At 44.5% G+C, this 19,478-nt stretch overlaps 1 protein-coding gene across 3 annotated transcripts in view; it reads left to right on the top strand.

The window, feature by feature from the left end:
- COL13A1 (collagen type XIII alpha 1 chain) overlaps positions 1-19,478 on the top strand; it is a 1,024,165-nt gene that overhangs the window by 157,950 nt on the left and 846,737 nt on the right. For all 3 annotated transcript variants that reach the window (XM_030203528.1, XM_030203531.1, XM_030203529.1), the window contains exon 3: positions 4,664-4,708. In XM_030203528.1, coding sequence (XP_030059388.1) covers positions 4,664-4,708 — 45 coding nt within the window. The remainder of the gene's footprint in view (positions 1-4,663; positions 4,709-19,478) is intronic.

Below are 19,478 nucleotides of genomic sequence, written 5' to 3'. Positions count from 1 at the left end.
GCCCCCCCCCCCTCCCCCGTCGGCTCAAATGTATTTTATTTTATATATATAACATTTATACCCTGCTTGCAACTAAGGGGGTAACATAAAATATACATAAAAACAATACAAGTAATTCAGAGGCTCTTTTACTAAAGGGTTGCCATGTGGCAACCTGGAACTACTGTCAGCCCAACACAGCTGCCAGCAGTAGTTCTGCCTTGAACGCATGATATTTCTGGCACTACGAAAAATGCCTCCATAATATCTAGCACAGTGCTAACCTGGTGGTAATCGGCAGCACCGGGTTGCCATGGAAGCACTTCCCGCCACCTCAATGGGTGGTGGTAAGTGTCCCATGGCCATGTATTTTTTAGGGGCTTTTTACCCGCTGCAGTAAAAAGGGCCCTGGCACGTGGCAAAAACGGCCCCCGCCGCTACTGCAGGGTGCTTTTTACTGCAGCTTGGTAAAAGGACCCCACAAAGCAATCATCAGCACAATAAAACATCAATTGTTGTCCATCATCAACCAAAAACCTCAGCAAATATATGCCAAAGCTAATAAGTAGGTTTTCAACCTCCTTTTAAATTTGTCAAACGATGTCAGCAGACGTAAAGCACCTGGAAGTTTATTCCAGCCTGAAGGTCAAGCAATTGAATTTGTGCTGTGGCTAGTAACTGTGTAGTGTACTCCATAGGGAATCACCACTTGTTTGCTTGAAGACATATTTATTTATTTATTTATTTATTTGAACATGCATGGGACTGATCTTGTCTGTTACTTTTTTGAATATTGTATACTCTAATGCTTGTTATTGTCTTTTTGTTTTTTATTATTTATGTTGATTTTTGATCCACCTAGTTGTGGGTTTTTAAATAAATAAATACATAAATTAAAGAAATAAATAAAAATTTAAAAAAATAAAATAAAGCTGCAAAGTCTGTTTACAATAATTTGGAATCTTTCCATTCAATGTCCTAAACACTAATTTCATTACTTTATACGATACCATGGACTGTATCAGGAGCCAGTGTAATGTAATCTAGGGGTTAAAATAATCTTAACTGGGCTCCTCCAGAGGGAAAAGAAAAAAGAGTTCTATAGTGACATCACTCTGGAACAACAGCTGAGCAAGCTGAGACCTGGTTGCCTTGGCGACAGCTTGCTGGTCAGTTGAAAGTTGGACAGAAACAGATGAAGAGAGTATGTGTATTTTTGAGTGTGAGAGTGGCCAGAAGGAGTTAGTGTTGTGGTGAGAGAGGTTGTGTGTGGGTGAGGCTGGTGCTGAATGAGGTGGAGATATATATATATATGCTGAGTTAGGATTGGGAAAGGGGTGAATACCTATGAGTGAGTGTCTAGAGAGGGGATATTAAAGGGAGAAGGGTGAAGGCTTTTGGTGAGAGTGGATGTATGGTGCAGGGTGTCTGAGCAAAGGAATTACAAGGGAAGTAATAGGTGTTGGGAAAGAGAGATGAATGGATGAAATTAAAGTGTTAATATTGTGTTGAAAGGGAGAATATCTTGGGAATGTGTGAATGACATTTGGACTTAGGTAAGTGGATTTGGATGCAGTGGATGCTTATAGTGGATATACCCTTCCAGAATAGGGAAGCACAAGTAATAGTTTTAGGCCTGGAAGTGAGGTACCTTTGGTTAATTTTATTTATAATAACTACCGGCCCCAGTATTTGAAATTCCATTTAAAAGTCATTTAGTATAGTGAAATATGGTAAAGGAAATAGGGAGAAAGGGTTTTCTTTCCTATTTTATTTAATTAAGAGTAAGGTGTAGGAGGAAGAGGGAAGTGAAAGCGATGCTGGAGGAGAGGTGATCGGGCCCCCACGCAAGAAAGTTTGGAGCTGCATCAATTCCAGAAGGCGAGGGACAGCTAGGTAAAAGTGAAATAGACTTTGAAGCAATACTTACCTGAGAGAGAGTCCGGGTAACCTAGGGAAACAACAAGGACACAAAATATCAAATTCTTCCTAATTTCAGGGAAGAAAATAGATGAAGAAAATAAATAACTGTTGCAACAGGTTGATGATTAAAAAGGGTAAAGGTATAAAAAGGAACTTATCTGATGGTGGTGTATAGAGTTCAGATTATTCTGTCTGGAAAAGGAAGAATACAAGAAGCATTGTTATGATGTTGAAGCGAAGCAGCTGAAATGTTATTTAAATGTTTAGAGCTAAGTTAAATACAAAGTTTTGTTGTTTAAAAGGTAAAGTAATAATTATTAGACATCAATAAAATTTATAATTTTGCAATTATTTCAACTGGTCTCCTTCAAATTCGGAAGCTATCCTAAACTTAGTTTTTATTCCTCTCCCGTCCTTTTGAGGACAGGAGACGAGGTTAGTTGATTTATACCTCCTCCCGGTTTTGGCAGAGAGTTCCTCAGTGGGTGCCACGACTAACAACAACCAACCCTCAGAGAATTCACCGCCAACATCACCTACCTTACCAGGGAAGGCTGGTAACAGTAAGGTTTTCATTCAACTAGTCACATGATCTGTGCGTCCCGATCCCATAATTAATCTTACAGCAGCATGTATCATCTTCAGTGCCTGCAGACAGGAGGAAGACAGTCCCATATGCAAGCTATTACAATAGTCCAACCTTATCAAAACAAGAGCTTGCACCACCACCCGAAATCCTGAGGGTGAAATCATAGGTTATATCATGATAACACTAATGACAATAATCTTCCTCTCCTCTTCTCCTTCCTCCATCTTGTTAATTTCTCTCTCCTTCCTGTACTCTATTGGGTTCATTTTCGAAAGAGAAGGACGTCCATCTTTCGACATAAATCGGAAGATGGACGTCCTTCTCCCAGGGTCATCCAAATCGGTATAATCAAAAGCTGATTTTGGATGTCCCCAACTGCTTTCTGTTGCAGGGATGGCCAAAGTTCAAGGGGGCGTAGTGAAGGCAGGACTTGGGCGTGCCTAACACTTGGATGTCCTCGACCCATAATCGAAAGAAACAAGGACGTCCCTGACGAACACTTGGACGCTTTACCTGGTTGTGTTTTTCTTACGACCAAGGCACAAAAAGGTGCCAGAAATGACCAGATGACCACCGGAGAGAATCGGTGATGACCTCCCCTTACTCCCCCAGTGGTCACTAACCCCCTCCCACCCTCAAAAAATATCTTCAAAAATATTTTGTACAAGCCTCAGATGTCATACTCAGCTCCATCACAGCAGTATGCAGGTCCCTGGAGCAGTTTTAGTGGGTGCAGTGAACTTCAGGCAGGCGGACTCAGGTCCATACCCCCCCACCTGTTACGTTTGCGGAGGAAACAGCAAGCGCTCCAAAACGCACCAGAAACCCACTGTGCCCACATCTAGGTGCCCCCTTCACCTGTAAGGGCTATGGTAGTGGTGTACAGTTGTGGGTAGTGGGTTCTGGGAGGCTCAGCACACAAGGTAAGGGAGCTATGTACCTGGGAGCAATTTCTGAAGTCCACTGCAGTGCCCCCTAGGGTGCCCGGTTGGTGTCCTGGCATGTCAGGGGGACCAGTGTACTACAAATGCTGGCTCCTCCCACGACCAAATGGCTTGCATTTGGTCATTTCTGACATGGACGTCCTTGGTTTCGATTATCGCCAAAAATCAGACCAAGTCTAGGGACGACCAAATCTAGGGATGACCAAATTTCAGGATTTGGACGTCCCTGACCGTATTATCAAAACGAAAGATGGATGTCCATCTTTCGAAAATACGAGTTTCCCCACCCCTGGATTGGGACGTTTTGCGAGGACGTCCTCATCAAAATTTGGATGTCCCTTTTGAAAATGCCTCTCTACGTGTTTCTTTCACTCCTGCATTTCTCTGATCTCCTCTTTTTCCCTTTACTTCTCCAGGATTGACGGCATTGTTTCAGGACAGGCTTATTTAGACCTGGTTTTAGCCCATTGCATTCAAGGACTTCTGTGTTTCTCAGGGGAATATAAACTAACAGACTATGCACAGATAAGGGTAAAACCAGGACTGGATCAATCTATCCTGCAAAAGAATGAAGACTATCACCCTTCTCCCTTTCTTACTTGTTCCGATTCCTTTCTCTCAAGCCCAGCTGCACAAGTCAGAGCAACAGCAGCTGCATGTACATGAACCAGCAGAGCAGGTATATAGTAAGCAGGTACTTGTAGTCCCCAAACCAGAAAAATGTGGGATGTGTTTCAGGAGGCAACAACCAGTCCTCCTCTTGGTTTGCATTCTTTCAGCTTCTTCATGCTTCTTTGTCCAATGCTCTTGTTGATCTATACCAGAGGTTGGCAACCTCCGTCCTCGTGGGCTGCAACCCATTCAGGTTTTCAGGATTTCACCAATGAATATGCATGAGATCTGTTTGCATGCAATGTCTCCATTGTATGCAAATAGTTCTCATGCATATTCCCCTGAACTAAACAGAGACTCGCTTACTGACTTCCTTCCACTGCCTTTGGAGTAGGGTGGGGCTGGGCTTTAAATTTTGAATACCCTTGATCTCCAGAACCCTCAGTTACAGAGAATATATCTAATTGTTTTAGGCTTAACTCAAAATGTTTATATATTTACTCTAGTGTTACTGGACATATCTACTGATTACAGATTCTGGGAGGTACAGAGTATTATATAATAACTGATTTTCCCATTCTTTTATTTGCTGACATGTATTTTTTTTTTTAACTAGGACCACCTGGTTCAAAGGGCAAGAGAGGACACAATGGAGAACCAGGTATGTTTATCAGTAGGGTACATTCTTTGCTTTCATTTCAAAAGTGTGTGCTGAGTGGCAGAGTGAAAGGCTTGTAAAGACTCGAAGGGCAAGTGAAAATTTAAACAAATTAATATCAGTGTCTACTTCATATTGACACAGGAGCCAATAGATTTATCTGGGTAACTCCGGGCAACACCTGGAAAAATCTTTAAAATCCTACCCACAGATTGGTTAAATCTGGGTGGTGCTGAAGGCATGATATCCACTGTTTTCTGGTTCAAGTTAGTCATTTATTTGGATTTTAACTCACACCTTTTTCAGTAGTAACTCAGTGTGAGATTCAGATATATTGGGTTTCCTTAGCATCCCTCCGGACCGGCCCAGGATTGGACTGATGGGTTGTGCACGTCTACCAGCAGGAGGAGACTGAGAAAAAAACTTTGACTAGATAGCCAATAAGAGCCCTGGTCATGTGACCCTAGCCTCAGTATTTTCTCAGTCTCCCAGCAGGTAGGAAGTGAGCCCATTAGTCTCTTTCTAAATTTCTAATTTTCTAGTTTTTTATTATTATATCTTTCTCTGTGCCACAGGAATTCTTTGAGGCTGGTTAGGTTTGGTCAGCTTATTAGCTAAGCCTCAGCGGTGTATACTCGGGTGCCCCGGGTCACTCCCCCTCTTCCTCCCCATCTCCCTTCTATTCTAGTAATCTCTAAGGGAAGGGTTCCTCTTTTGGTTAGCAAAGAGGTCTTACCTTTGGGAGAGGCAGCCAGATTAAAGTATATAAGCTCTGTTTTTTTCCCCATTGTTTTAACGAGCAGGCAGCTCTGTTTACGTTTTGGGGTGTCTGTATTGTGTGTCTCTTTAAAAAAAAAAAACGAACGAACGAACCAAAAAGCACAAGTTTTGTTTTGGTATTGTGCTTATCTTTTGTTTCGCTGGGTTATTATTACTAGCGCTGAAGAGCGGAGTGTTTTTTTCTAACATTTAAAGAATAAAGGGGTTTAGGCGCGAACCGCGTACGTGCGTGCACGCGCGTCCCCGCCATGTCTGAGAAACTTAAACGATGCGCTGTTTGCCAGCGTCGGGGGGTTTCTTCTACCGGCGCATGTAAATATTGTACCGCGCCAGGAGCTGCGTCCTCGTCTGTTTTGCCTACGACATCGGCCTCTCTGTTGTCGGTATCGGGTCCCTCGCCGTCGCGGTCCTCGTCTGCAGCTCCTGAGGAGTCAGGCGCGCCTCCGGAGGCCGCCCCGGCGAATTTGGCGCGAACGGCGGCCATTTTGATTCCTGATCTGTCTTCTCCTTCGCGTATTCAGCAGCCTACGGCCCTAAGTCTTTCAGATGCTGATAAGTTGAATTTGGGAGCTCTGGTGCAATCTGGGGCCGCTCAGGCAGGGGGTTTTCCTCCTGAGTTTGTGCTCCAGATGTACCAGGCATTTTTGATGCACAGAGGCAATGCAGGAGCTGGGACTGCAGAGGCTGTCACACCTACACCTCCACCTCCTAAAAAAGTTAGGGAACATGTGTTCCACGGGGATTTTTGGTCCGATCGCGATCAGGAGATGCCCTATCTGGAAGAGGAGGAAGATTTTGAAGACAATGCCTGTACTGATCCTGATTTTTCGCTCTCAGATCCAGAGGCTGCAGCTTTTGCCCAGGGGGATGATCCCTCCGTGGCTAGGATTTTTCACAAAGATGACTTGCAGGAGCTCATTTCTATGGTCTCCTCTACTTTGAATTTTGAAGATGTTACACCGGTTTCGCAAACCCGTAAGGTAGACTTCTTGATTAAGGGGTCTAGATCCGCGCCCAAATCTTTTCCCATGCATCAGGACATATGGGATGTTATTAAAGTGCAATGGGTGGTTCCAGATGCAGCTTTTCGTCCGACTAGATCTATGTCTCGGCTCTATCAGATTCCAGAAACGGATAAAGCTATGCTTAAGGTGCCGGTCGTGGATGCAGTGGTGTTGGCGGTTACTAAGCGGAATACGGTTCCCGTGGATGGAGGCACGGCTCTTCGGGATGTTCAGGACAGAAGACTAGATTCTCTGCTCAGGAATAGTTTTGATGTTTCTTCCTTGGCAGTACAGGCTGCCATTTGTGGTTCCTTGGTGGCTAGAGCTTGCTTTAGGTGGGCAGAGAGAGTCCTGGACAGGACTTCGGATGATCTTCATTCCATCGATGTTGACGTGGCTAGAATTGAGACAGGGGCGGCTTTTTTGGCTGATGCCCTCTATGATTTGCTGCGAGCATCTTCTAAGTCTTTGGCTTTGGGGGTCGCTGCTCGCAGATCTCTGTGGTTGAAAGGTTGGTCGGCGGATGCGACCTCCAAGTCAAAGTTGAGCAAGTTTCCTTTTAAAGGTTCTTTCTTGTTTGGAGAAGAATTGAATAAGTTGGTTAATTCCTTGGGAGATGCTAAGGTTCCTCGCCTACCGCAAGATAGACCTCGTCTGTCCACTCGGGGTTCTTTGTTTGGTAGGAGTTCTGTGAGAGGTTTCCGGAAGTTTCAGGCTGGTCGAGGTTTTCAGCCTCAGAGGTCTAGGTTTGGCAATAGGATTCAGTCCTTTCGGGGGTCTCGCAGAGGAGCAGGTTTCTCCAATCCAGGCTTTCGATCCCAGAGTCGTCCGTCGCAATGAAGGTGCGAGGGCCTCTCCTCTGGTCCCTGTCGGAGCTCGTCTTTCTCAGTTCTATCAGAGGTGGGCCCACATTACTTCAGATCAGTGGGTCTTGGAGGTTGTTCGAGACGGTTATGCCTTAGAGTTCGCAAGACCTATTTCAGACGCCTTTCTGGAGTCTCCCTGCCGCTCTCCTCTCAAGGCGAGAGTGGTTCGGGACACTCTACAGAGGCTCTTAGATCTTCAGGCTATCTCTCCAGTCCCTCCTTCCGAATACAGGCAAGGCTGGTATTCCATTTATTTTGTAGTTCCAAAGAAGGAAGATGCCTTCCGGCCTATCTTGGATCTCAAAGCTGTCAATCATGCGCTCAGAGTCACAAGCTTTCGTATGGAGACGCTGCGGTCAGTCATAGTGGCAGTGCGCCAGGACGAGTATTTGACAGCGTTAGATCTCACGGAGGCCTATTTACATATTCCTATTCGTCCAGCTCACCACAAGTTCTTGCGCTTTGCAATTCTAGGACGGCATTACCAGTTTCGAGCATTGCCCTTCGGTCTTGCGACGGCTCCACGCACATTTACCAAAGTCATGGTCGTGGTTGCAGCGGCCCTCAGAAAAGAAGGGATTCTTGTTCATCCATACCTAGACGACTGGTTAATCAGAGCGAAGTCTTATCAGGAAAGTTGTCGAGTCACAGGTCGAGTGATGCAGTTCTTGCAGTCTCTAGGTTGGGTGGTAAATGTAGCCAAGAGTCGGTTAGTTCCTTCTCAGTCTCTGGAGTATTTGGGAGTTGTGTTCGACACATCACGGGGCCGAGTCTTTCTGCCGCAGGCCAGGATTGTAAAGCTTCAGGCCCAGATACGGGAGTTACTTCAGCACTACCGTCCATGTGCTCGGGATTATCTTCAGGTGCTCGGTTCCATGGCAGCCACTATAGAGGCAGTACCCTGGGCCAGGCTTCATATGAGGCCTCTTCAGTGGTCCCTTCTATCCCGGTGGTCCTCTCAGAGGGATTCACTACTGATGCGACTACCTCTCCGCAACCGAGAACGCAGCTCACTGTTTTGGTGGCTGCGGATGAAGAATCTGACTGTAGGAATGCCTTTGGAGTCTCCTCGGTGGATACTGTTAACGACAGATGCCAGTCTCCGAGGCTGGGGAGCGCATTGTCTAGGCAAGTGGACACAGGGTCTCTGGTCTCAACTGGAAGCCATTCAATCAATCAACTTTTTGGAGACCAGGGCGATTCGGTTGGCTCTGCAACACTTCAGTTCTCTTCTGGTAGGCAAAGCGGTGCGGGTCCTTTCGGACAATGCCTCGGCAGTGGCCTATATCAACCGGCAGGGAGGAACGAGATGCCGACTATTGTGTCGGGAGGCGGAGAGTCTCCTTGCCTGGGCGGAAGGTCATCTAACGGCCATTTCAGCATCCCACGTAGCAGGAGTAGAGAACGTTCAAGCCGACTTCCTCAGTCGCCACACTCTCGATCCGGGAGAATGGGCTCTCAGCTCTCAGGCGTTTCAGGTTATAGTGGAGCGCTGGGGCACTCCAGTTCTCGATCTTTTTGCCACCAGTCTCAACTCAAAGGTCCCTCGGTTCTTCAGTCGACGAAGGGATGCAAGAGCGGCAGGGGTAGACGCTCTCTTGCAGCAGTGGCCCTCCGACCTTCTTTATGCGTTTCCTCCTTGGCCGCTAATAGGTCGTCTCCTGCAGAGGATCGAGGAACACGAAGGACCAGTAATTCTGGTGGCACCGGACTGGCCTCGGCGTCCTTGGTACGCGGATCTGCAACGTCTGTCGGTGGCGCCTCCTTTTCGACTCCCGGTGCACAAGGCTCTGCTGGTACAAGGGCCAGTCCCACATCCAGATCCGACTCGATTTTGTCTTACGGCTTGGCTCTTGAACGAGCCCGTTTAGCTAAGCGGGGTTTTTCACAACCAGTGATTTCCACCATGCTTCGTTCTCGTCGGCGTTCCACCTCTCTGAACTATATTCGCACTTGGAGAATTTTTGAGGCTTGGTGTGTAGGGGCTGACATTCGTCCTTTCGGCGCGTCAGTGGCTCAGATGTTAGATTTTCTACAGCGAGGGTTTGATAAAGGGCTGTCTCTTTCTTCTCTTAAGGTGCAAGCGGCAGCTCTTTCCTGTTTCAGAGGTAGGATTAGGGGTAGGTCTTTCGCTAGTCTGCCCGATGTAGTACGTTTTTTGAAGGGAGTCAGTCTTCTTCGTCCTCCGGTCAGGTCAGTGTTCCCATCTTGGGATCTTAATCTGGTCCTTTCGTCTTTGACAAAACCTCCATTTGAGCCATTGCGTGCATGTTCTTTGAAGGATTTGACTCTTAAGACAGTGTTTTTGGTGGCTATTGCGTCGGCTAGGAGAGTCTCGGAGTTGCAAGCTTTCTCATGTAGATCTCCATTTCTGCAATTTTCAAAGGAACGGGTGGTTCTTCGTCCGGTGCCTTCCTTTTTGCCTAAGGTGCTGTCTCGATTTCATCTGTCCCAGTCAGTGTTTCTGCCGGTTCTAGGATCGGCCTCAGGGACGCAGGAACAGAGACGGTTACATACTCTGGATGTTAAGAGGGTGCTTAAACGGTACCTCGCAGTTACTGAGGATTTTCGTCGTACGGACCGTCTTTTCCTTCTGTTGGCCGGTCACCGTAAGGGTTTGTCGGCTTCTAAGCCCACGTTATCTAGGTGGATCAAAGAGATGATAGCGTCAGCCTACCTTTTGGCAGGTAAGGCAGTCCCGGACTCGGTTAAAGCTCATTCAACTAGAGGGCAGGCAGCGTCCTGGGCCGAGTGTTCCTTGGTTCCGCCAGCGGAGATTTGTAAGGCAGCTACGTGGTCTTCTCTCCATTCCTTTTCTAAGCATTACAGGCTTGATGTTCAATGTCGACAAGAGGCGGTCTTTGCGTCGCGAGTAATCTCAGCAGGTTTGCTGGGGTCCCTCCCGTAGGACTACTGCTTTGTTACGTCCCATCAGTCCAATCCTGGGCCGGTCCGGAGGGATGCTAAGGAAGGAGAAATTAGACCTTACCTGCTAATTTGCTTTCCTTTAATCCCTCCGGACCGGCCCAGGCCCCTCCCGTGTGATATATTTCTGTCTAGTTCTCTATGTTCCATGGTTTGCAGAGATGTGTTCAGTTCTTTGTTTGTAGAGCGGTTTTGTTTGCAAGTTAAACAATAAATAAATGAGTAAAAAAGACACACATTTTTCTATTAAGGCCATACCGCTGCTCTGGTAAGGGTATGTGGTGAGCCATTATAGTTTAGGCCATACCGCTGCTCTGGTAAGGGTATGTGGTGAGCCATTATAGTTTGGCCATACCGATGCCCTGGTTAGGGTACTTGGTGAGCCATTATGATAAGGCCATACCGATTCTCTGGTTAGAGTTTTCGGTGAGCCATTATGACAAGGCCATACCGCTGCTCTGGTGAGAGTTGTCGGTGAGCCTTTGAGCACGTCTTCAACAGTGCTCCCTGGTTGCTTGAATTCCTTGGGGCACAGACTGTTCTTCTTCTTTCTGCTTTGTTATTTAAATACTGAGGCTAGGGTCACATGACCAGGGCTCTTATTGGCTATCTAGTCAAAGTTTTTTTCTCAGTCTCCTCCTGCTGGTAGACGTGCACAACCCATCAGTCCAATCCTGGGCCGGTCCGGAGGGATTAAAGGAAAGCAAATTAGCAGGTAAGGTCTAATTTCTCCATTTCCCTGGCCCAGTATAAGTTTGCTCCTGAGGCAATGGAGGGTTAAGTGACTTACCTAAGGTCACAAGGCATGTGAGTGGGTTTTGAACCCTGACTTTTCACATTCTGAGGCCGTTACTCTAACGGATAGGCCACTCCCTCTCTCTTTATCAATTACCCATAATAATCTCAGGAACAGAAGGGATTTTGGATTTAATTCACATCTTTTTCAGTTTTGCTCAAGAAGAGTTACATGGAAGTGTCTGTCCCCAGAGGACTTATAGATAGTATAAGTGATTTGCCCAAGATCAAAAGGAGCAGTAATGGGATTTGAATCCTGGCTTTGCTTGCCTTAAGCCCACTGCTTTAACTTCCAGTGGAGCTTCCTGAGACCTAGACCACACACAACCATGGTCTAAAGTTAAACAGCAAATTCAGTGTTTAAATTTATTGGGGTTGATTTTCAGCTGGTGGTGATCAGTGTTTTGCTGACCGCTGCCGGCATTAAACCTGGAAATTCAATGCTAGGCCATGTCCGGGCTTTGTCATTGAATTTCTGGGTTTATGGAGCTGGCTAACTCATAGCCGGTTAAATGTGTTTCAGCACTTAACTGGCTATGGGTTACTGTATAAGGATATGACTGACTTTTGTATGGTTCTATTTATGTGGTAAACCTGGCCGGTTAAGTTCTGAATATCAGCACTTAACCAGCCAAGTACTGACTTTGCCTCCAGAACGCCTGTAAAGTAGTTTGCAGTTCACTGCTAACCAGTTATTTTCAGTGGCATTTGCCAGTTAAATACCGATGAAAATGATTGGTTAGCCCTGAACAAGCGATTTAACCATTCAGGAGCTGTTTCTGGCTGGTTAAATGGCACAGAATATGGACCCCATTGTGACATATACAGTGGATTCTGCTTAATTGGGACACATCAAGACTCCTATACTTTGTCCCAATTAAGCAGCTGTCCCAACTAAATGAAGCTGTAAGGTATATAGTACTAATTGAGAACAGTACAAGCATAAGATAGTATTACATTTTTCCATTTATTCTGTAACAAAAACACAGACAAGCAGAAACAAATCACAGATAAATTTTCTTTGAAAACGCTATAAATGTTGGAGGAATTGATCAGGTGTATCCTGACAAGCTCTCTTCACTAACCGCATCTGAGTAAAATCGGCACAGGTTTCTAGAGCTGATACAAGACTGCCTTCATTGCCTTCCTGTATGAAATAAAGTTTTAATCCAGAAATAAATTTCCTAGCTTCCTGGCTTGTCACTTGTTCACGCTCAGTAGTGTTACCTTCTTCAGTCTCCCAATCTTCTGATGTCTTTGAATGTTTGGCTGCAATTTGCTCAACAATTTCATCCTTACAGCCAAATTTGAGATGTTATCCATGTATTTTTGTTAACATGATTAAAAAAACTGGTAAAGCTTCCATACTAATCCCTTTAAAACACCAAGGCTTTACACATTTCCCAATAACCAGTAGCTTCTGTTTATCAGTTCCTGACATGTATGGAGCAGCATAGCACTGTCACATGATCCATAGGTCAGGGAACTGTCTGGTGTGGCACTGTATAATAAACCTGTCTCAGCATCATAGGTGTCATCCACCCAAAAATCATGAAACAAATTTGGAAGTTTTGTGGATTTCCATTGTTCGGCACTTATAGCATCAGCACTGTGGTTCTCACTATGTGCCTTATTGAACTTTATCCCGAATCTGCATTTCCATCAAGACAACCAAGCTTTAAAATCTTTGTGTTCCAGTTATCTCTTCCAACTTGCTTTTCAACATTGGTCCACTTACACACACACCTCACCCAGTTACAATTGAGAACCCTCTCAGTGGGTGATTGGCATGCAGTTTAAACCAGAGTGTAGAACATCATTATGAGAAGACTCAGAACTCTTGAACCAAAATCTTCTTTAATGTGGTAATCAAAGAAGGAAAATAACTTACAATTCAGATGTGCTGGACAAGAGGTTTGCCTTGCAGTCTGGGAGTCTGTTCTCAACCGGTTCTCTCTAGCAAAAGAGACTGGGAGAAATTCAGCAACATGCTGAGTAGAGATGCTGTTTATACTTTTATACTGGTGAAATCTTGATACAGTCACAGCTTAAAGGAGGTCATACATCAAAATACAGCATAATCAGTTTCAGTTCACAGAGAAGATATGCTGCAGACTGACTTTTACAGACCCGATGAAGAGAGAAGGGGGAGGGGGAGGGCAACTTACACACAAAATTAGGGGCTCTTTTACTAAAGGGTTGGTGTGTGGCAACAGGCTTGCTGCACACCAATCTGGAACTACCGCTGATTACAAATCTTGGGAGAGGGTGGGTTCTGGGAAGGGACAGGTTAGGAAGCACAATGTTAAAAGGTTGAGGATATGACTATTATGCTGTTCTTACTCAGATATTGTGATTTGGCACTTTGTTTTATTTGGAACGTGTTGAGTTATTTTGTTATACCATCAATAAAAAAGTTTAAACATAAATACAAATGAGCAGCTGCATTTGCATACATGTGCTATGGGGTGTGTTGCATCCAACCTGTGGTGTGTGCATTTAAAATGCCTAGGAAAGATCTAACAGTTGAAGACAAAATTAGCTTTCTTGAACAATTTAAAAACACACCACCTAACACCAGTCAATTGCCAACTGGCGGAGATAACTAGAGTGCAAAAATCTACAATACCATGTATTATACAGAAACAAGAAAAATGGGCATTACATGAGAGACAACAGGGAATTTCCTAAAAACAGAAGCATGAAGGTAAGGATCTAGATGTTGAAGAAGCCCTCTGTTCTGCCCACATTTGCATGGAGGAAGATGATAGGATACATAATAAAACTATAAATCCCTGTAATCTTATAGTTCCCTGTGATAGGCTCTTTCAGATCACACGTCAAGTTTCCTGTGTCTTATGGGACTCTTTCTATTGGCTTGACTTGTTCTCTAAGGAGTCCTTTTACTAAGTTGTGGCATGTGTCTTTGACAGGTGAGAGGCCCCCTTTTTCCGCAGCGGGTAAAAGGCTGTCTTTTTTCACAAAAAGAAATGGCCGTGCAGTAAACCACTTGCCACTGTTTACACCCCGTGTCCCTCCCCCGTCCAACCCCTTGCCACTACTCCCCCTGTCTCTTCCCCATCGCCTAATGCCCCGGTCCATAAATCAAGTCCACATCCAGCCCAGCATTCGACCTGTCCTATACATGGTCCAGTGAGTGTAAAAGAAACGAAAAGAACAAATAGAGCACCAGACATAGACTAGTGATTTCACTCCCAGTACTACTACGTTACCACAGGTCTCTGCCACCTTGATCGTCTGGGCGAACATAGAAAATCCAACATAGATAGTAGTCCATAAGGGGGAGATGAGGGTGAAGAGGAAGGATGAGATATTAACGGCTTCACTACCACCCCCTCCTCTGCAAGGCATAAAATCTTCCTCCTGGTTGTGGCAAAACATCAGTTCCTATTAACTCAAGTGTCCCCCCTGTCTGTGCAAGCAGCGTCTCCAAACGCTGCAGGAAAGCACGAGCTTCTTCTACTGCAGTATATGACTGGACTGTTCCATTGTGAGTGATCTTGAGAGTCGCTGGATACATTAGGGCAAACTTTATTTTGAGAGTGAAGAGCTTAGAGCAAATAGGTGAAAAAGCTTTACGTTGAGTCGCCACTCCCGCTGAATAGTCTTGAAAACACATAATCTTCTGATTATCATATTGTAGCGTTTTTCCTCCTCTCATTGCTTGTACAATGGCTTGCTTATGAACATAGTTCAAGATCCGCATTATAACCACTCTCAATTTAGATTGTGCTGCTTGCCTCTGCCCCAATCTGTGCGCTCGCTTCACTCTCAGCGTCATGCTGTCCATTGGCAACTGCACCTCCTTTGCCAGCCAACGCTCAAGGAAACTCACCAAGTTTTTATCAGGTAAGGATTCCGGAAGGCCCACCAGATGCAGATTATTTCTGCGGGATCTATTTTCAAGATCCTCCACCTTGTCCTCCAGCATAGCTATCTTCTTTTGCAGTGTGCTCTGTGTTTCCTCCACCACTGTGACTCTGTCCTCCACCTCGGCCATTCTCAATTGAAATGCCCCGCATTCCTGGAAAGCTCCTCCATCTGGGCCTGCATGCGTCCCAGTTTTGAATCAATCGGGGACAAAAGCCTTTCCAAAAAGTCATCCAGCACCACCGTCATTTCGGAGGTAATCTCCGTTACCCACGCCGAGGAGACGGAGGGTCCCGCTGGGCTCGAGGGCGCCACCATTTTATCTTCCATGGCCTTCCCTCGCGTCTTCTCTTTGTGAGCTGTTGTCGCCGCCATGCTCAAACCTTTGTCACCCAAATCACAGTGAGTATGTTCCAACACTCCAGGGGGAATGTAATTTTTAGTTCAAGTGATTTCGCTGCTGTTAAGACCACGGGAAATAGCCAGGGGGCTCAGAGGAACTTAGCTCAGTGTCGTCCCTCGAGCATCGCGTCACGTGACCTCTCGCTCATTTATATTTAATGAGAAAGTAACACATCAGTGTCGTACTGTGGATGTTGCCGGCCCAGTTAAACGGTGCAGTAACCCAAATAAATGAAACTGTTTCTGACTATAATCTTGATTTGTTTTTGTTCTCTAGGGTTTGGACCAAATAAATAGCTGCCCCAATTAACCGGTGTCTCAGAAGGGGATATTTTCATTAACCTGCTACTCCTTTTTTTGCCCACTTCTGCTGCTCATTAGGAAAAACATCTCTGGCTGTGGGAGATGCGGGGATGAGCAGTGAAGGAAAAAAGAAGGTGCCAGTATGCTGTATCGGCGCGTACAAGCACAAAAAAAGCCCTTCTTTTTATAACACAGACAAAGCAATTGAATACAGATAATACTCACATTAAATATAAATAACAATATACCCTGCTTCTGTGAATATAGGGGCAGAACAGGGGTGACTGTGGTTGGGGGCATCAGATCCTGTCAGGGTGGGGGTACTTGGACGGTTGGGGGAATCAGGAAGGAGGATTGGGACCTACCAGCAGTGGCAGAGGGAGGATTGAGCCTTGTTGTAGGGGGGAGGGGGGAAGGGGGTTGGAGTGTAGATCAGGTCTGAGATGAGGTTGGAGAGAGGATCAGGTCCTGCTGGGAGGGTGAGAGGGAAGATTCGGTCATTTCAGAAGGGACAGGAATGTGGGGAAACAATAGAAGGTCAGGTTGGTACCCAGAAGCTATGCGAGTGCCGGACAATATTCAGGAAAGGAAGGAAAACTTTTATAGCCACATATGTGAGTAAACAGTAATAAAATCACTGTGTACTCATGATTTGAAAGTGCCAAACCCTTCCAAGAAAAACTGCATTGGCTCCCAATCAAAGAACGTATTACCTTCAAAATCTGCACCCTGGTCCACAAAATTATCTACGGCGAAGTCCCAGGCTACATGACAGACCTCATAGATCTACCAACCAGAAACACTACCAGATCATCATGAACATACCTAAACCTCCTCTACCCAAACTGCAAAGGACACAAATACAAAGCAATCTACGCATCCAGCTTCTCCTATATAAGCACACAACTATGGAACTCACTGCCAAAAGCTGTGAAAACAACCTACGACTATCTAAACACTAAAAACCAACCTGTTCAAAAAGGCATACCCTATCATCCCAACATAAATGCCTACATTCTGCAACACAGCAAAACCAAAGCTCATAATGGACAGTATATAACCTCTCCTTTCTTCGATCCCCTTTGTGCCTGAACCTTAATCGACCACAACACCACCATGTATTTGTTTCTCTACCGGACTTGGCGAACGCCTTTACGGTACTATGTAAGCCACATTGAGCCTGCAAATAGGTGGGAAAATGTGGGATACAAATGTAACAAACAAATAAATATGTGGCTTTGAGAGTTTTCCTTTCCCAAGGTCATCTCCATAAATCATGCGAGACAGTTTTTCACATGGATATATATTGCCCCTTGACTGTTTTTGAGATTGATGAATCTTTGTGGGTTCCTGCTTGTCCCAGGACTGGAGTAGGCTGCATCATGAACTATAATTTCTAGTCTTATGCCTCCATAGAATGTGGTTGGAAAGTTATATCCATGGGATGATTAACTTCAGTTCATCACGAATACTTTGCACCACTCCAAACATTCTTGCATTTGTAATCCTCTGTACGTAGCTTCATAAATGAGTGATGGACGGATGGATATATCTTACATGACTTTCCAGTAATTCATGCATAGGCAATGGTATAACCTCCACACTCTCTCCCCAACCCATACCACTTCATAAAAGTACTTGTGGTTTTTGGTTTTTGACCTCTACCAGCTACGATCCCCTCCCAAGCCCTTCCTCCCCTCTGTTGGTATTGCCACTGTGTATAATTCCAGTGCTGAGAAGGCATCTCTAACTAAGAGGGCTACACAGTTGTATGGTATTTTACAAAAGGCTCTGCCGAATGCAGAGCCATCTGTAAAATACATGTATATAAACGAGCATGTACAGGAGAAGCAGTAATTTTGAAAACTATACATGGAAATACAGAATAGTATCTTGTAGCAGCTTCTACATTTAAGTGTCAGTACATATATGTAGAAGTGGTCATTTTGCTACCAATATGTAAAGTCCCGTGATCTCAGAAAACCACACAAATAAGTGGTGGCAATTAATTGTGTAGCTGCGAAAGGGTTTTTTGAAGCAATTGAGGTAGGAAAAAAAAAGTAAGGATTAAGGAGGCGTACTCCTTTAATCTCTCGTGTAAAGCCCTGGTAAAAACAAGTACTTTTTAAAATTCTTTGAGTGCCTTTGAGTGGTTTAGAACCGAACAGGAAATTTTATTTATATACTGTATACGTGTAAATGTCATTATTTAGAAGTGGAGATGCTTTTAAAATGACCTCCTTTTGGCTGGTCACTATCCCCTGGATTCTAAATATGGCGCCCAGATTTGCGTGCCCAAACTTGTGTATGCGTTCATATTAATCTGATCTATGAATTTCTTGACTGCTCAATCCAGCTGGTCCTGAGCGGTTTACAAAGAGTATTAAGCCCATGAAAACAAAAAATGGACTAAAGATACAATAAAATATGTAAAACTAGTATATTCTAGTACAGTCAGAAATCTAAACTGCCAGAAATTTTTCAAAAAGATAAATTTTAAACCTTTTCCTGAAAGAATAAGAATCCATCTGAAAGCAAATCATTCCAAACAGCAACTAAAAAATATGAAAAAGAGACCTTCCAGTGTCTACTATGTCGGAGACAAGTAGGTGAGGGGAAAAAAAGTAGAGCACGATCTTTTGAACAACGTTCATAATTGGAAGGAGAGAATTTGAGTAAATGAATTAGAGAATCAGGAGTCAAGGTATATAGCACTTTGTATACAATACAAAGAACCTTAAACATAATCCTTGCTTGTATTGGAAGCCAGTGGAGATTTAACAGATGAGATGCTCATTCATATTTAGCACATCTAAAAATAATTTTTTGATACTGTATTCAGAAGTAATTGTAATTTAGTTGATAACTTCCAAGGTAAACCTATATAGATTGAATTACAGTAGTCAGGACTGTCCTGAGCCAAAAATACACCTCGTACGACACGCCTCCTAGAGCTCCTACCCCGCCCACTGCATCGTAGCCAAGCAGGGAAAGCAATGAACTGGATACAATTTTGGAGCCCCCGCCTTCCTTGCGCCCTGTGTGGCTGCAGTGACCACACAGGGCTCGCTACAGCCCTGACAGTAATGTAAATGGGAGAGTATCATGCTCTGAACCACCAGAGCATAATGTTCTTCAAAACATGAAGACGAATAAGCCTTAATTTTTTAAGTTAAAAAATACCTTCTTCATCAAACTATTTATTTATTGTATTTGTATCCCACATTTTCCCACCTATTTGCAGGCTCAATGTGGCTTACAATTTCCGTCATGACAGATACAATTGGTAATATCTATAGAAACATGGATGATATAATGAACAATTAGGTACAAAAGAGAAGAACATGCAACTGGTATTACATATTGAACATGGAATATATAATAAATTAGGCAATACTATATAGGGAGAAAATAATCTAATTGTTAAGTATATGGTGGAGAATTACAGTCCAAAATATGAATCACTAGTAAAAAAGGCCCGTTTCCGAAACCAATGAAACGGGTGCTAGCATGTGGCTTTTTTTTGTGTGTATGTATGTGTCACAGAGTTTTCATGTGTGTGTGTGTGTGTGAGGGTGGGGTGTGTGTGCAGGTTGTTGATGTGTGTCTTTTTTTTTTTATTTGTTTTTTGGGTTGGGGGATGTGCTGTGCTGTGCTGTGCTTGCAAAGTGGGATGGATTGGTGTGTGGCTTTGAGGGTGTGTTTCTGTTGTATTGTGTGTGTGTGATTTTGTCTGTCAAGGAGGTTTGTGGAGGGGGGTCTTTCTGTTGGTGAAATGTAAATGTGGTTGTAGGGGGGGTCAGCCTT

Source organism: Microcaecilia unicolor, chromosome 5 (genome assembly GCF_901765095.1).
Source record: "Microcaecilia unicolor chromosome 5, aMicUni1.1, whole genome shotgun sequence".
Taxonomy (NCBI): Eukaryota; Metazoa; Chordata; class Amphibia; order Gymnophiona; family Siphonopidae; genus Microcaecilia; species Microcaecilia unicolor.
Note: the sequence above shows the minus strand (reverse complement) of the source record. Positions and strands in the feature narration are given on the sequence as shown.